Source organism: Eretmochelys imbricata, chromosome 3 (assembly GCF_965152235.1).
Source record: "Eretmochelys imbricata isolate rEreImb1 chromosome 3, rEreImb1.hap1, whole genome shotgun sequence".
Lineage (NCBI taxonomy): Eukaryota > Metazoa > Chordata > Testudines > Cheloniidae > Eretmochelys > Eretmochelys imbricata.
In genome coordinates, this window is record NC_135574.1 from 18,686,163 (window position 1) to 18,702,470 (window position 16,308).

Genomic DNA, 16,308 nt, shown 5'->3' on the forward strand with positions numbered 1-16,308 from the left:
AGGACGGAAAAGAGATCTATCATAGCTAGAGCTAGCAATCATTAGGTTTACAGAGGGAAAATAACAAGCTACCAGGCCAACATATCTTTTATGAATAATTGATAAGGCAGTCAAGCACAATTAGATCATAGTACTGTAATATATATGCACAATTAGAAAAACAGCTTTGTGCAAAAGGACATAATACATTGAAAAGGAGATACCAGCCAATATGCCATCCTGAAATAAAATACCGTCACTATTGTGTTAGTTGGCAAAATTTAAATACAGAATTTGAAAGCAAGCAAAATGTTCTGTAATTCCATTTTTTAGCACAGTCCAGGCTCAGTCTGCTTAGGAAAATACTGCAAGGCAAAATCAGCAGCTGCATTAATTTGCTGATGATTGAGAGAAAAATGAAAGTTATCCTGGTGGTGGTTTTTTTACCCTCCCTTCTTGCTACTCTAACTTACTAATAATATGAAAGTACCAATTTATTCCTATCGAGTATATGAAGCATACAAATTGAAAAATCAATGTAATGGAAAAAAAAGATTATCATGCACTGTTTAGAATCAATCTGCTAGAAACTGAGAGGGGGGAAATGCAAAGGCAGAGACATGAGGTTTAGAAATGTACATATTACATTTACTCTAAGCTAAAGCAGTGTTTGCTTAAGAAAAACTCCTCTTAGTCTAACATGCAGACTGAGTTATATTTTTATCTAACATTGTCTTTCCAATTTTTCCTATGAAAATTTGTCAATTGACTTTTTGCCTTTAAAAGGCCCCAAATAATATTTTTTATAAATATTAACCCCCCTTTCTCCTAAGTGCCACATGTGACATAGCATGTGACAAAGATTTCAGGGCTGAAGGGGTTAATATTATCTAAATACTTTATTGGTATGACGTTTCAGCATCATTCACAGAAAAGCTTATGGCTTACTGTAGCCTGAAGGATAAAGTTTTGTAATATGTAATGGAATCCCTTTAGAATACTGATAGCAATAGTTCTATCGTGTGGTCTGGATCACTACTAATAGTTCTGTTTTAAGCTTTGAATTCTTAGTGATGGAACACTTTCTTCAGCCAAAATAGGCCATTACTGATCAGAAATAATTACATTGTACAAGTCAGATGTGTAACAAATGGATCTGAGTCTCAGTTTGAAAATACATTCAAAGGTGGTGGAAAGAATGGCTACTGGCTCTGTGACAGGAGATTCAATCTTCATAAACCTGCAAGAGAGGGGAAGAAAAAAGCGACACAAATGCGCCCTACAAAAGAACAGACCAGATCACAGCTGGAAGGAAGGCAAACCTTTTAATCAGGTCCTTGAAATACAAGCTGCAGGAAGCTAGAACATTTTGGTGGACTTCAAACTCTTTGCCTTCAACAATAATTTTCAGGTCTGTAAACTCTTTCGCTCTGCGTTGCTGGTTCAACTCCTTCAACATTTCTGCAGAACAGAGAAGACAGACAGTGCCAGGGTTCCCATTAAGAGTTTTTATTTATTTTTTTTCTTGTAAAGAAGTAGAGAAATAGGAAACACTTGATATTGTTTGTTGGCAAGACTGGCTCAACACTGACAGTCAAAGAAATAATAAACAAACTTCATATTAAAAAAAATAAGCAGGAACCAGTAGGTCTAAATAATTTAAAAAAATCCTAAACTCGTAAGGGTTAAAAACAAAAATTTAAAAATTTGAGCGTCAGAAAATCAGACACATAGATAACGCATTATCACAGAAAAGTTAAATATAATTTGTTATAACAGAATGTGAGAACTACATAATTTTTCTCCAAATGCAAATATCTTTTGAATGTTTTGGAATAATACTAAGTAAAAACATGGCATTTTGGTGTAATATGAACTGGATATGTGTCAAAAGAATAAAACCAAACCCTGCAAAAACAGCATATCCTAAACTCAAACATACCAAGAATGTGTGAAACTTCTCAGTCAACAAAATACAATAGTATTAATTATAAGTATTATGTTATACTACATTGTATTAAAGTTTAACAGGATTATCAATGCAGCTCTTAAAATACCTTTACAACATAGGTGACAATGGAATATGTTAAAAGATTATCTTAACAGCATTCTTATGATTAAAAAAATCACACAGAGAGAGTAAATTATTGGCTTTTTTACTATTTCCAATTTTTTTACACGCAGAAGATTTTCACCATTTCAGCATTTTTAATCTGTAGCCTTTGACAGCTTCATTTACAGCAACCATTGACTTTCGCACATCACAGGAGATTCACAATGACAAAAATAACCTCTGAAAGTATTTCTGTCCTGCAGTAAGCACCTACCTCGCATGATGCCTCCTCTCACACAGCCTCTCGGTACTGAGAGAATGAAATAACAGCATGCCACATGTCTTCATATGTGAATGTGAACTATTAAGCAACCTAGATGTTCTATACGCCTGTTGGATCATTTAGGTGAAAGTCTTTCACTAACGCTGGAGACCAGAATAATTAGCAGGACGAATAACATACAGTTAAGTTGAGGGTGTGTGGTGGGGTTGAAGACAATGATCAAGATGATAAAACTGACTTTAATATTAATGTGTTTTATATATACATATATCTATATATGCACATTGTGTACATATATACATATATATATATAGAGAGAGAGAGAGAGACACACACACATACAAACACACACATACATATATACACACACACACGTGCGCATACACAAACAAACGCACATATATATTTGCAATAGGTCAACATCCTCATTTCCTCAAACATCATAAAACCATGTACACATACATTTTCAGATAGAGTTTTACATCTGAAGAGTCCAATTCTCATTAACATGTAAACCCCCTTTACAGTGTAAAGGCGTCTTAAAGGGGGTGTAATTGTATTTATGGCCACTGTATTGCAGAGTGATATAAAGGGGTCTTAGCGTAAGAGAGAATCAGGACCAAATAATCTTATGCTGTAATCATGTTTCTTCTACCGCCAAAATGAAACTCATCAAGCAAGTGTCATTTCAGAGAAGCCTCAATTATCCAACAGCAAGAAAAAAACATGCAAACTTTTTTATTCAACTGTTACATTAAAAAGCAAACTGAAATCCAGCCAAACCCCAACATCTGTGGTGAACATTTTTCAGGATTAAGAAAATAAATGTCACCTTGCACATTTATATCTATTTAATGGAAACACAGTAGTGTCTGAAAGGCTAATTACTATGTGCTGAAATGGGTCAGCATCCTCCAGAGAGCAAGCAGATCATTAGAGAGGGCACTGAAATAACAGTAGGCTTGTGTCGGATCTATAATAGAGGAAAATATACCACTCTGTCCTGTGGGTGCTACATCATGGACTATTTTTAACACCTTCTTTTGAACTAAAACATAATACTACTGCTCAAGCAAACGCAAAACTTAAATGGGGATGAAAGTGTTCCCTCTTATCTAGAGAAGTTTTATGCTTTTGTCTCTGGCAAACATTTGATGATGGACTCTAGAACATGGGCCAAAGTCTGAGTTGGGCCTGAACCCTGTAGGCCTTGTTCAGCCAAAAGCCCTGCTGAAAATCCAGGGGCACCAATGTGTGTTTTGTCTGAATAGGGCCTAAGTGACCAAGGTCTTTGGTTCCACAAGAACATCTTTAGATGCTATTTTTAGTTAAACATGTTGGGGTTTTGTTATTTTTAATTTCCCTTTTCTCGTCAGATGTACACCACATTTTTCTAGATCTTCTCAATCTTGGCCCATCTTTTCCTCTCATTTTCAGTAACTGGATTTTCCTCAGACCAATTTTCTACCTTTATACCTCATTTTCTCCTTCAAACATGTTTTCTGATTTGGTCTCTTCTTCTATATATTTCATCCTTTGTTTTCTGTATCTCTTTTTCAAATTTCCCCATCCAATTTCCTTTCCTCCTTTCTGTACACTTCTGCCTTTCTTAATCCCCTAGTCAATCCTCCTTCCTTTCCCCAGCCATATCTACATACCCTAGCCATTCAGAATCTTCCACATATAAGAGATCCAGGTAATGGGAAAGGAGATGGATCCTTTGAGTTTGGTACATCTTTTCCTTCAATACAGTCAGATAGAAAAAAGCTTACCCTTGTGCAAAGGGTCCGGCAATCCAACACAACTTAATCCCCTGAGTCAAGCATTATGATGTTGAAAGATAAGGGAGCTGCAGGTAGAGCAGCCATGCAGATGGACCTTTGCCACTGCTTCAGACTGAGCGGGTGGGTGGCACTTACTACTATTCTGAACATGCTGGGATGGAAAGTGTGTGGGAACTGGCAGCAACGCGTACAGCCGTGGATAGATTAAAGACAACGGGGATGGGAGTCACTGGATCCATGACCATGGCCAAGAACTCCATCATAATAGGATTCAGAATTCAACCACTATACCTCCTCATAGGCTGCAGCAGAGGCTACAGAGGGGCTGTTCCTCATGTTTGGGATGGTTGTTTTTAAGTGCCTGAGACCCTACACAATACATCATGTAAAGCCTGATTACTTGGCACTCATTAATTACACCCAACCCTGTAGCTCTTAGGCACTCTGTTTACATTGTTTGCAAGCAGGATTTGCCTGTGCAGTATACTGCATGCATTCATTAAGGGATGCAAATCACAAAACATAGGTCTGCAGCAATGGTTCAATTTGGCTCGTAACAATATAAACCTGAACAATCCCTGAGAAGCAGCAGAAAGGCTTCTATTCTGCCATTGCAATTTTGAGGCTATAATTCCCCCCTCTCCCTTCTGACCCATTAAACTGCCCTGAACAGTCCTTTCTGTTATGTAGCTCAGTTTCTGAATCAAAGTGAGACAAGGCAGGGAGAAGAGAAGGAAGAAAGGAGGAAGTCAGGAAGCTCCATTGATTCATTGATCTTCCTTGTTGAGACCCCCTTTGTATTACTAAATAACTAGCAGGCATTAGTAGTGGATACAAGGTTATATCAGAATGCATCCTTATTCTCAGTATATTTGTAATGCTCATACTGTGCTTAGCCAGGCATTAATGATTTATGAGAACTCAGGATCAGTTGCAAAACAAATTTTTTCACCAGGTAATAATGCCTGCCAATGAATTGTACATTGCAGTTCTGGCAATGAAAAATGATCTGAGCTTTCCCTTGCTTCTTTCTTTTGGAGTTCCTATTTTCATCTTTTCCTCCTAAAGATGGGATTCCCTAAAAGAATCATAAAGGGGCCCAGCGGGGTATTTATTATTATTCATTTATTCTTTTGGTTTCTTTGCTTTTAAAGAGGGGGTCTTTTTTTCTTTCTGCCTTTCTTTCTTCCTTCCTTTCTAAAGGGACCCACTTATATGCACAGCGCAATTATAGCTAGCGAAATAGAGGAAAGGGAATATCTACACTGCAGTGGGGAGGTGCAACTGCAGTACATGTAAATATAGCAGCATACCCACGGTGTCACAAGCAGCAGCAAGGGCTAGCTGCCGAGGTACGTAGCCAGGCTTATGGGCAGGGCTGTACTGGGTTGGCTAACCCATGGCTACACTCTGTTTTTAGCTAGCTCGATCCAAGCTATGGGTATGCCTATGTGTACAACAATCACACCTCCGGATTGCAGTGTAGACATACCCAAAGACCATTAAACTAGCAGGGTGGGCCCCAATGTTTTCTCCCCTCAGTGATTCCATAGGCAATATACTCAATTCACAAGTCCAAGGATTTGTTCCTATGTGCCCACTCACCATAGGATCTAAGAAATTAAGCTGGGTCATTTCTGTTTCTTACATCAATACTGATGCTAAGGATCCTGTAATCAGAACCTGGCTGAAAACTGATGATGCATGATATAGACTAGAATCCAACTTGCTCTCCCTTAGCTCCACGGGTTCTGCCACTGGGCTAAGGGCAGTTAAACCGAAAGAAGGATACGGATTTAAAACCCTGCCTCCAAACAGCTCCGCAAAGTTTGGGATGAGAGGTACTTTTACCACTATTAGCCTTCACAACATGGCTAGGAGGTACTTTTATACACAGTTATACCCAGTTCACAAGAGAAAGAGAGGCACAGAAAGTTGAAATGACTCTGCTGAGGTGATACAGTGAGTCAGTAGCAGAGTCAGGAACAGAATTCAGCAGCTCTGATTCCCAGTTTCCAACTCTAACCACTAGACAACAGTCCCTCCCCCTCAACTGAGAAATTACAAACTAAACCAAAAAAGCCAAATGATCATGCTGTACATAGGACCAACATTATCTGTGTTCTACTCCTGAAAAGCCAGCAAAGGGAGCAGAAGTAAATTAGTAAGCCCTATTCCAAACTACCAATCATACTGCTATAACAACCAACAAAGTAACTTGTTACCCACATTTAGACTGTATTGCAAATAGTGGGGACTGGCAACACAACCCCTGGAGGCTTAACTTATTTCTTAATAATGCCCTCAGGTTTCCTTCCATTTGTAATAATGGATTCATTAGTTTAGTTTAAACTCTGAAAGGTGCCACATATGAAAAAGGGGACAGCAGGAACTAGCATACAATGGGCTTTTGTAACATTTGGGAGTCAGCATAAATAGCAGTTATTAAAAATTGGCTTGGAAAAAGTGATGCATTTCAAAATTACCCAAAGTAATTAGTGATACATTACTAATTATTCCTATATGAAGTGTGCAAGAGATACAGAGAGCTTGCCTATACTAAGTTCACATCATCATAATTCATGATCAGGACAGGAAAGATAAGCTAGCTAAGAAAAAGCCTCAGAAAGTAAAATCCAAATAATTTTTGGCCTGAAAAGTAGAGATTACTTCTCAGAATTATGATTTAAAAATAATCTGTAACTATAAATAGGCATTAGAGCCACACTGACCAGCACTGTCCACACACCTGCACATTACTACATACCATGGTACATTTTGGACAGTCATATGATAAGTTCAATTATGAAGCAAAAACAATGAGTCAGGTGTGTAATAATGACAGAAAATTTTGTACAGTAGTGACCTGCTTCATTTGAGTGGCTCCATGGGAAAACAAGATGAATGCCCCCTCCTGAGATGCACAGTTATTTCTGAGGGCAATTCACAGAACCATAGCAAGCTATGTGACGTGGCAGAATATTTCACGGGGTCTCACATTTTGTTAGCATCTTTTGAAAAACCCTTCTTCACCCCACCGCAACATACATGAACGCAAAAAAAAGACTGAAAAGAATGGGGAATACTATGCTGAATTGGTCCACTTAATCTGGCAATGGTGTTAATGACAGGACTGATTTAGCTGTGTAGGCAACCTTCAACTATATGCCTAGACACACGATTAGACTTATCCATCAGAAGTACCTAGGCCTCCCTGGCTATGCAGCTGCTAAGGCTGTTTTCTGTTCCAAGGTGGCGCTTTGACACTGTACACCTGTCTATGACTGTGCTGATCACTCTGTACATTCCACAATGATGTGACATGGGGATTGGTTATTCCTCACTTGATAGATGGAGAAGATTCCACATGATGGGAAGACAAAAACATCTCCTTGGATAACAGCTTTGTACTTATGAGTCAGGGAAAGGAAAGGGCCCATCTTTCTCTCCTGCCTCTCAAGAAAACAGTAGGAGGAGAGGGGAGGGGGACAAGTGACTTTCCAACAATAGAGGGAAGGAGAGGGCTCCCATCCATTGGCCTGTGATCCTGGCATGAGTCTGCACTTTGGGGTAATTATTTGTATGCTTTTTACAATTAAAACTGACCTTAGCCTGCACCTGAAACATGTTCATCTTCATTCTTGTGGTCATTCAGGTGTAAGGCCCCAGCAGGGGTAGGAAGAAGGGAAGAGAGGGAGTGACAGAACAAAGCAAAGAATCATTCATATAAAGCTCTCCTCCCCTGCGTGAATGATTATAGGTGTTTACTGTGACCTGTCCAGAGCAGACCAGCCTTCCTCCCAAATAGTCAGTTTGCTGCAGAGCCAGGATCTTCAGTCATTGTGACCCCAATGCATATCGATTTCCGGTCAATATTATGAGCAGCTCACTGCCATATGGCCCTACATCAGACAAAACGAGCTAGAAAAAAACCCACCACACCCTGTACTGGGGAACCAAAACCCAAAACACAGACTCACTGACCCGGTTTTCTGTCAATGTAGCATTGTGGACATCTTTAAATATGTATGCTGACAAAGAAAGCAAGAACCTGGCTGCTGGAGGGAGTGTTAGATCATTTTAAATTCAACATTGACCAGATAGTTACATAAGATCATTTCCTTCAAAAGATACTACATCTTCTAGTCTGTGATTTTCCCATTTTCAAGAGTGTCAGTGATGATGAGATGCCTTGTGGTGCTAAATAGGGTTTCCATTATTCATATATGGCCAAATCCTGCTTGCCTTCCCCATGTGAGTAATGGACACTGAACTTAGTGGGACTACTATTCACATAAGGAGGAAACTGAGCAGGGTTAGGCCTGTAATTAGTCTTCTTCAAGTTACTCAAAACTCTGGAATGCTAGAGCATCATTTTTTCCCACCAATTTGCAGTTCATTGTCATCATCTTAGCTGACATTAAGATGTACTCAGAGGACAGAAACCTCTTCACACATCGTGCAGGTGACATTTTCTAGTTCCATGTCATGGAGATAATTCTAGTGTATTATTTTAACACCTTTTCTTTTTACATGCAGAGATGAAAAAGATCTAAGTATGTGATTGCAGGATATCCATTCAAACTGTATTATTGGGGAAATCATTGCTGACATAAGGTATGCTTTAAAAATATAATAAAAAAGGAGTTTGTTTTGTACTCAGGGCCCATATGAGAAGCCAAACTTCAGCTACCTCAGCTCACACATTCTCAACGTAAAATCTTCTATACTGTAGAATTAGTGGAGTACACAATATGCCTGAGAATTTGTGAGTGCTGGGGGTTGCCAATCTCCCTCAGGAAAACCTATTTAATTAGCTTGGGAAATGAAGTGGTTTTACTCTATACCTGGGGCGGCAGGAAGAATGGGAAAAAGAAGACAATTATAGAAAAAATATGGTCTATGCTGTTCTCCAGTGCAACCTGCGATCACTGGAAGGACAAGCAGTGAGACTACAGTTCCAACATGCAGTGGTCCATCAAGATGTTCAGTTGAAGATGGAGCAGCATATGCCAAGATCTGTAGCCTTCTGAGGTTCCACTCTGATTAAATCTGAGGCTGGCAGCAATCTGCTCCACATTAGACAAATCTGGCATGGCCCAAGGGATCTTGGTAAGTTGCCAATGCGGCCCTCTGTATGCAACAGGCCACTATTTCATGTCACACTATAATCTGGTTTCCAATCAGACCACTGTCTTCTCCAGAGACAGAGAGATACAAATTCAAGCATGGAAACTCAAAGTTGCCTGGTTTTAAACAGAAATCTAGCCCTGATTGTTTTATTTACCAGAAGATAGGTCTGACTATCAATAGATGCGTACGGGACAGCTAAAATATTTATTAATGTGTGATCTCGGATGGATTAAGCTTTATCCTAATTGCCTGTAGCAGAAGACTAGTAGATAGCTTTTAGACCTTTTTTGATGTCCTTATGTAGTGCCAGGCAATTACTGAACATTTTTCTAGTTTTGAAAGCTTTGAACAAGAAGCACCCATCTGTGCAACTGATAGTGTAATCAAAGGCTCCCCTACATGTCAGCAATAGTCAAGTGTTGACCAGTTCAGATGGAATAAAAAACAAAAATGACATACAAAGTATTCACACACAGAGAAAGGGAATGCTTGCTTGCTTGCTTGCCAAACTGTACAAATTGCAAAAGTCTACATTTTTTTTAAACAAGTGAGATGATTTCTTACAATTAATCAGTGGTGTATCCAACAGAAATTACAGAGAGTTTTAGAGGTTAATAAATAAATACTTACATAACACCTGTCAACTGAAGTGACCGAAGCACTTTATATACTTAATGAATTAGCCCCCTATTCTACGCCCAATTTAGTCAATAGCAGAACTCCCACTGACTTCCAGTTTGCAGCAGCAGGATTGAGGGCTTTTCCTCACGCCATGAGGTAGGTATAAGTAAAGTACAACTTAGAGAGAAGTCAATAATTATCAATTGTAATCAATCAATTGTAACTCAGCTATTTTATAACTGTTCAAAATACTGTAGCACATGATACCTTGTGAAGGCAGATAAAAAAACATTTAAAACAGCAGCCAGGAAACCCCACACTTTCAAAAGGCATAATACATTATCTAACATAAATATACTCTGAGTATAAAATAGAAGAGTTTAGCACGCTATACCTCTCTAGCGCCTCCCGTCTTGGAGTCTGGGAGAGAGCCCTCTGGCAGTGTGGTTCTAGGCGTCAGCCCCCTTGCAGGGGGAAGTTAGAGGAGTCCAAACAAAAACTCAGTATGCTCCTGCAGCCCAAAAAAAGCTGAGTCTGAGGTGTTGGGAAGTCAAAGAGAAAACAAAGGAAAAAAGAAAAGAAAAGAGCCTGGGTTGTCAAGGCTCCTGAACCATTTCTCAGGTCAGAAATCCCTGCTTCCAGGGGCTGGGAAGCTCTGGGTTGTAGTCCTAGTCTTTCAGGACTACAACCCAGGGATCCTCCCTTTTAAGGACCTGCCCAACTCCAGGCTTGACAAGCATCACAGGTGCACTGAGTTGATGCTGATTGTGCCCCGAGGAGCTCTTTAACCCTTTCCTGATGGTGGTGATGATCTGCCCCACCACATAGCTTCCCCCTCAAGGAGAGAGCTCAGGATCCCATTGTCGAAGCCCCACTTCTTGCAAAAGGAAGTCCACATTACTATGTTTCTTTCCTGCATGGTATTGTACTCTAAACTATAGGGTTGGCAAGACAAGTATCATCAGAGAAAACATGGGTTGATTTCCTTCACCGTATTTAGTCCCCAGAGGGGGCGTAAGCCATAATGAAGGGGAACGTATTCTCCAATAAATAGCTCCTAAGGGCTGCCAGTGCTTCTTTTTTTGATCACTGAACAGGCCTTTTCCCCAGGAAACACCTTACAACTTAGATTCAAGACTGAGTGCTCCTCAGGGTTCACCTCTTGTGAAAGTATTGCCATAAGCCTCCGGTGTCTGTCTCTAAAGCAAACTCTTTGGAAAAATCTGGATGGGAGGGGACAGGTTCCTGGCACAGTGAGTCTTTAAAGGCGTTAAGGTTCTTCTCACGGTTGTTCTGTCAGGGACATTCCTTGGATTCCCATCTTTTATCATGTTTGCAGAGGGGTGGTCAAGGTGGTAAAACTGGGAATGAATTGCCTCTCGTAGCCAGCTAGCCCGAGGAAGTGCCTCACCTGCCTCCTTATTTAAGGAAAGGGATATGCTCACCATGCCTGTGCCTTGCTCACTAGAGGCTAAGCTGGTCTCCTCCCACAGTGTAACAGAGGTAAATTACTTTCTGATTTGCCAGTTTGCATTTTGCTGGACTGGCTGTGAGGCCTGCCTCAGCCAAGGATTGGAGGACTGCCCATACCTGTTGCAATTGGTCTTTTCAGTTGTCACTGTACATAACTATGTCATCTAAATACACAGCAGCATACTGTTGGTGACCTCTGAGTGCTCCGTCCATTAACTGTTGAAATGTTGCAGCTGCTTCATGTAAGTCAAAGGGCATTGTCCTGAAATGGAAGCGCACAAAGGGTGTTAAGAAGACTGTTTTCTCTTGTGATGCAAATGAAAATGGGCTCTGCCAATACCCATTTGTAAGATCCAAGTTGCTGATATACGTGACAGTCCTTAAATATTCCAATATCTTGTCCACTCATGGCACTGGGTACACATTCGACTTCCAGACAGCGTAAACTTTTCAAAAGTCTATGCAGAAACATGTTGAACCATCAGTTCTGGAACAAGAATGATGGGCCTTTGCCAGTTGCTTTGGGATTCCTCAACCACTCTTACATCCGTCATAGCCTAAATACCCTCCCGGCCTATCTCCCACATCTTCTGAGGTAAGGGCCAAGGGTTCTTTTCAACCCACTGTCCCAGGGCTATCTTGATGTGGTGTAACAGCTGGGCCTGACTTTTTGTTCAGGTAGAAGTTCAGTGCCCATTTGCACTTGCACTAGCCTTTGGGAAATGGGTGCTTGAAGCCCTAGTTATGGCTCTGGTGGGTAAGAAATTATTAACATCCCTCTCTAGCAGGTTCACATGGTATAGCTTAGTTTCTTTATACTTCCCAGGCAGGCAGATCTCTTAGTCCACAGGGCCAATCTGATGAACCACTTTAAGAAGTCCTTGATACCTGGCTAGCAACTTTGATTCTGTGCTGGGAAGCAATAACAGTACTTGGTCCCCAAGTTGGAAGATCCCTAGGCTTGCACCCTGGTTGTATATTTGTTCTTGTGCCTGCTGGATCCCCAACTGGTTTTCATGAGCAACCCCTCCCCCTTCCCTCCAGCTTCATGAAGTGCTCCCTGAGTTGGATAACAACTGGGCTGTATTGGTCGCCTTTGGGTTCTGCTCTTCCCAGCCCTCATGTAGGAGGTCTAAGACTCCTTGAGGCTCTCACTCATACAACCGCTTGAAGGGAGAGAACCCAGTGAAGGTTCTCTTACAGTAAACAAAAGAGAAAGTAGCCAGTCCCAATGTTTGGGATCAGAGGCTATAAATCTTTTTATACCACTGTCTTCAGGGTTTTGTTGAATCTTTCAACTAATCCATCTGCTTGTGGTGACAGACAGAGGTTCTTAGCAACTTGATCTTCACCAGGAACCATAGCTCCTGCACTACCTGGGATGTGAAGTTGGTCCCCTGATCCGTCAGTATCTCCTGAGGGACCCCTACTCAAAATAAGAGTTACATACGTTCTGGGGAAACTTCTGTTGTGTTTGCAGAGCACAGCAGGATGGCTTCTGGGTATCTGCCGGCATAGTCTACACAAGAGTGTACTGATGCCACTCTGGACTTCTCTCCAGGGGGGTCTAGCATGTCTATCACAATTTGGTTGAAGGGAATTTTGATCAGAGGGGGTGGGATTAAGAGGACCATTTTGATATCCTCTGGGGTAGTTAACTGGCACTCGGAACAGGAGGCACAGTATTCTCTGACCGCCTGGTGGATGCAGGCCAGTAGATATAAGCCAACACTCAGGACAAGGTTTTTCCCCAGCCTAAGTGCCCATCACAAGGATTAGGTTGTGTGCTAATTGCAGGAGTGCCCGGGTACCTGTAATTAGGTCCTCACCTCCACAACCTATCTCGCTTAATGTGGCATTCTCCCCAGAGTATAAAGTGGGGCTGCTGCCTCAGGGTTCTACCACCTCATCATTCACCGCGGCAATCTGATCACAGGCCCTGCTCAGCATAGGTCCCGCCTTTGTTCTTGGGCAAAATCTATGTCACGGATAAGGGCTTCTAAATCTGGCAATGGGAATCCTTTGGCTACTGCTCTTGACTGCAACCTGGATCCCTTAATGCGATCTTCTGGATCTCCTAACATGGCTAGTCTCACTGGTCCAGGACCTGCCCCAGGCCTTGGGAATGGGTCAGGGGCCATGGTTTCCAGTTTTCGTAGCTCACGGATAATTTTCCAAAAATACCACCAGTCACAACCAGTAATGATAGGATAGGCCAGTACTGAGGATAAAGACAGCAGAAGGGCATCTGTATGCCAGTCCACACTTAACCACAGTCATCTGCTGGGGTTGGTCTTCATGCTCCTGTGAATGCATGATTGGAAGACTCTCTTACCTGGGGTCTCTTCTGCCCTGGCCAAGTCTGAGTATATCCAACAGACCTAGCACTTTGTTCCATTGGTCCACACAGGAACTGTTACTTGAGTGGGTCCTTTCTTCCATGCTCTGATCTCTGCTGTCCACACCTTGGCATATTGATGGTCTATAAGGCGGCATTCTCTTTGGATCTGTCCTGGTTACCACATGAGAAACAGGTCATCATGTTGTGGTCTGAGCCCATTCTCTCATCCAATGATGACCCCGCCTGTTGTGGCATCTTAGTCTATACTACCCCCTCTCAATGAGGCAGCCAAGGACCAACCGCCTTTTAGAGGGCTTTTCTTGGCTTGTTGCTTTGACTTGCCCAGCGTTGGGGTGATCATCTTAACTGCTGAGAATCTGAAAACGACAGTACTAGTCCCTGACTGGCAGAGGTTGGCCTTTCCTGACTGGGCTTCACATTAGACCAGCTTCTCAGGCCCGTGTTGTCCCCCTGTTTTCCCTTATTGGGGGGTTCCTCAGAGGCCACAAAGTTTTCCACCAGCTGCACTGTGTCTATTAATGACCCCGGGTGGTGTCTCATTACCCATTCCTTCCCCACAGTGGGGAATGTATGTATGTATATTATTACTCAGCCATTTGACCTCCAGTCCGCTCCTGTGGCTATAACCACTGCCAGCAATGGTTTTTCAGTTTTTGGGCCACTACCTATGGCCAGGCTCCCTAGGAATATGTTTCTGACTGGAAATGATAGCAGTGCATTCTTCACCAACACTGAGAAAGTCCAGGATGGCAACCTTAACCCTTGCGTAATCCTGTGCGGTCACAGGGCCAGGGCTCTGGAGGTCATTGGGAGGCCACTACCATAGGCTCAAAATTGGGTCAAAAAATCTGCAGGGTCATTGTCTGACCTCATCTTAGTGAGCTTCAGATGCAGGTGGGAGCACTGGCCCTGGGTGCCTGGCAGTGGCTTCACCAGCATGCTGTTGCCTCATCGGTAACTGTTATAGCAGGTCCTCCTCTGGGTTGCTATTCCATGTAGCAATTGCTGTTGTAGGGTCGTCTGCTGCTGTTGAGTGGCCCATTGTTGCAAAAGTTGCTGTCTCTCAGTCATCCACTTGAACCACTGCTCTGGATCCAGGCTGCTTGGGTTCTTTGTCTGTCATGTGCATGAGCTTTCAATTTCCCTCTAATTTGGCCCCAAAACTTTGTCAGGGCTGGGAAGCAAATGCGTGCATTCATCACCATTTTTAGTAGGCTATAGCTTTCTAGTGCCCCCATGGGAGAGGGTGAGGACTGCTCCTCTCTCAGAGACCAGGGCACAACAGCCCTCCAGCTGTTCTGTTCAAGGACTTGGCCCCTTTGTGGGCAGAAGTTAAAGGAGTCCAAACAAAAAGTCAGTATACTTCCACAGCCCACAATAACCAGTGTCTGAGGCCTTTGGGATGCCAAAGACAACCACAACAACAATAAAAAGACAAGAAAAGTACCAGCCCTCTCCTTTTTGAGAGAGCCAAGGTGCAAAAGCTCTCAAGCCATTTCCTCATTCAACAACCCCTGCTTCCAGAAGCCAGGGAGCTCTGAGTTGCAATTGTGCTCCTTCAGAGCACTGCCCTGCACTGAGCAGGGATATTCCCTTTTAAGGACCTGCCCACTTCCAGGCTCCAAAAGCCCCACAGGTACAATGGGTTGAGGCTGATTATGCCCAATGGAGCTCTTTTAACCCTTTCCTGACTGGGGTAGGGATCTCCCACCACAAATAGTATATGTATAAAATAAAGTATTTCAGGAGCTTAAATACAGTCTGGAAATCATCAAAATACAACACCAAAACCAAACTCAAGATTTATCAGAGCTGCATACTTTCAACACTACTTTATAGTGCAGAATGCTGGGGAATGAGAATGTATGACATGTCCAAACTGTCTTCATTCCATACAACCTGCCTCAGAAAAATCCTCCATATCTTTTGGCCCAGAACAATCTCAAACCAAGATCTATTGACACAGTGCAGCCAAGAGGATCTGAGAACCCTCATTGCCAGGAGGTGTTGGAGATGCATTGGTCATGTGTTTTGGATGGAAACTGATTCCATCACCAGAGTAGCAATGAGACGGACACCTGAAGGCAAGTGAAAATGAGGCCGCCTGAAAACAACATGGTGAAGAGCTGTCGAAGTTGAGCTGAAAAACCTGGGGCACAGCTGGGAACCATTGAAAGACTTGCCAGAAATAGACAGGAGTGGAGGAGCTTTGTAACTGCCCTAAAAGCCAGAGGTGTAATAGGAAGATGATGATGATGATGATGAAAATATTAAGACTCGATGTGTGGCTCAAGATATTCAATGAGCTCTTTAGTGGATAGAACCTGAGATCTTCAACACCAAAATACAGTCTTCTACCATTTGAGCTTAAAGGAATAACTTCATTAGCTGATGGCAGCAGTAGGCTCTTATATTTTATGTGGACTAGCTATAAGGAAGACGACTAGGAATGGTTCATTTAGCCAAGAACTCCCTTATGAAAGTTTGGAAAAACGGTGGCAGCTTGAAAAGTACAAAAGTTCAACTGGCAAAAAGCTTAATTTTTCCCCCTGGCGACTTATGGATGTGAATCATGAGAGATTAATGCTACTGACAAGAAGAAAATTGAAGCCTTTGAAAT

The 16,308-nt window shown here is 42.1% G+C and overlaps 1 protein-coding gene across 1 annotated transcript in view; it reads right to left on the reverse strand.

Annotated features, from left to right (window-relative positions):
• KLHL29 (kelch like family member 29) overlaps positions 1 to 16,308 on the reverse strand; it is a 375,769-nt gene that overhangs the window by 97,110 nt on the left and 262,351 nt on the right. The window contains exon 4 of the mRNA XM_077812466.1: positions 1,302 to 1,440. Coding sequence (XP_077668592.1) covers positions 1,302 to 1,440 — 139 coding nt within the window. The remainder of the gene's footprint in view (positions 1 to 1,301; positions 1,441 to 16,308) is intronic.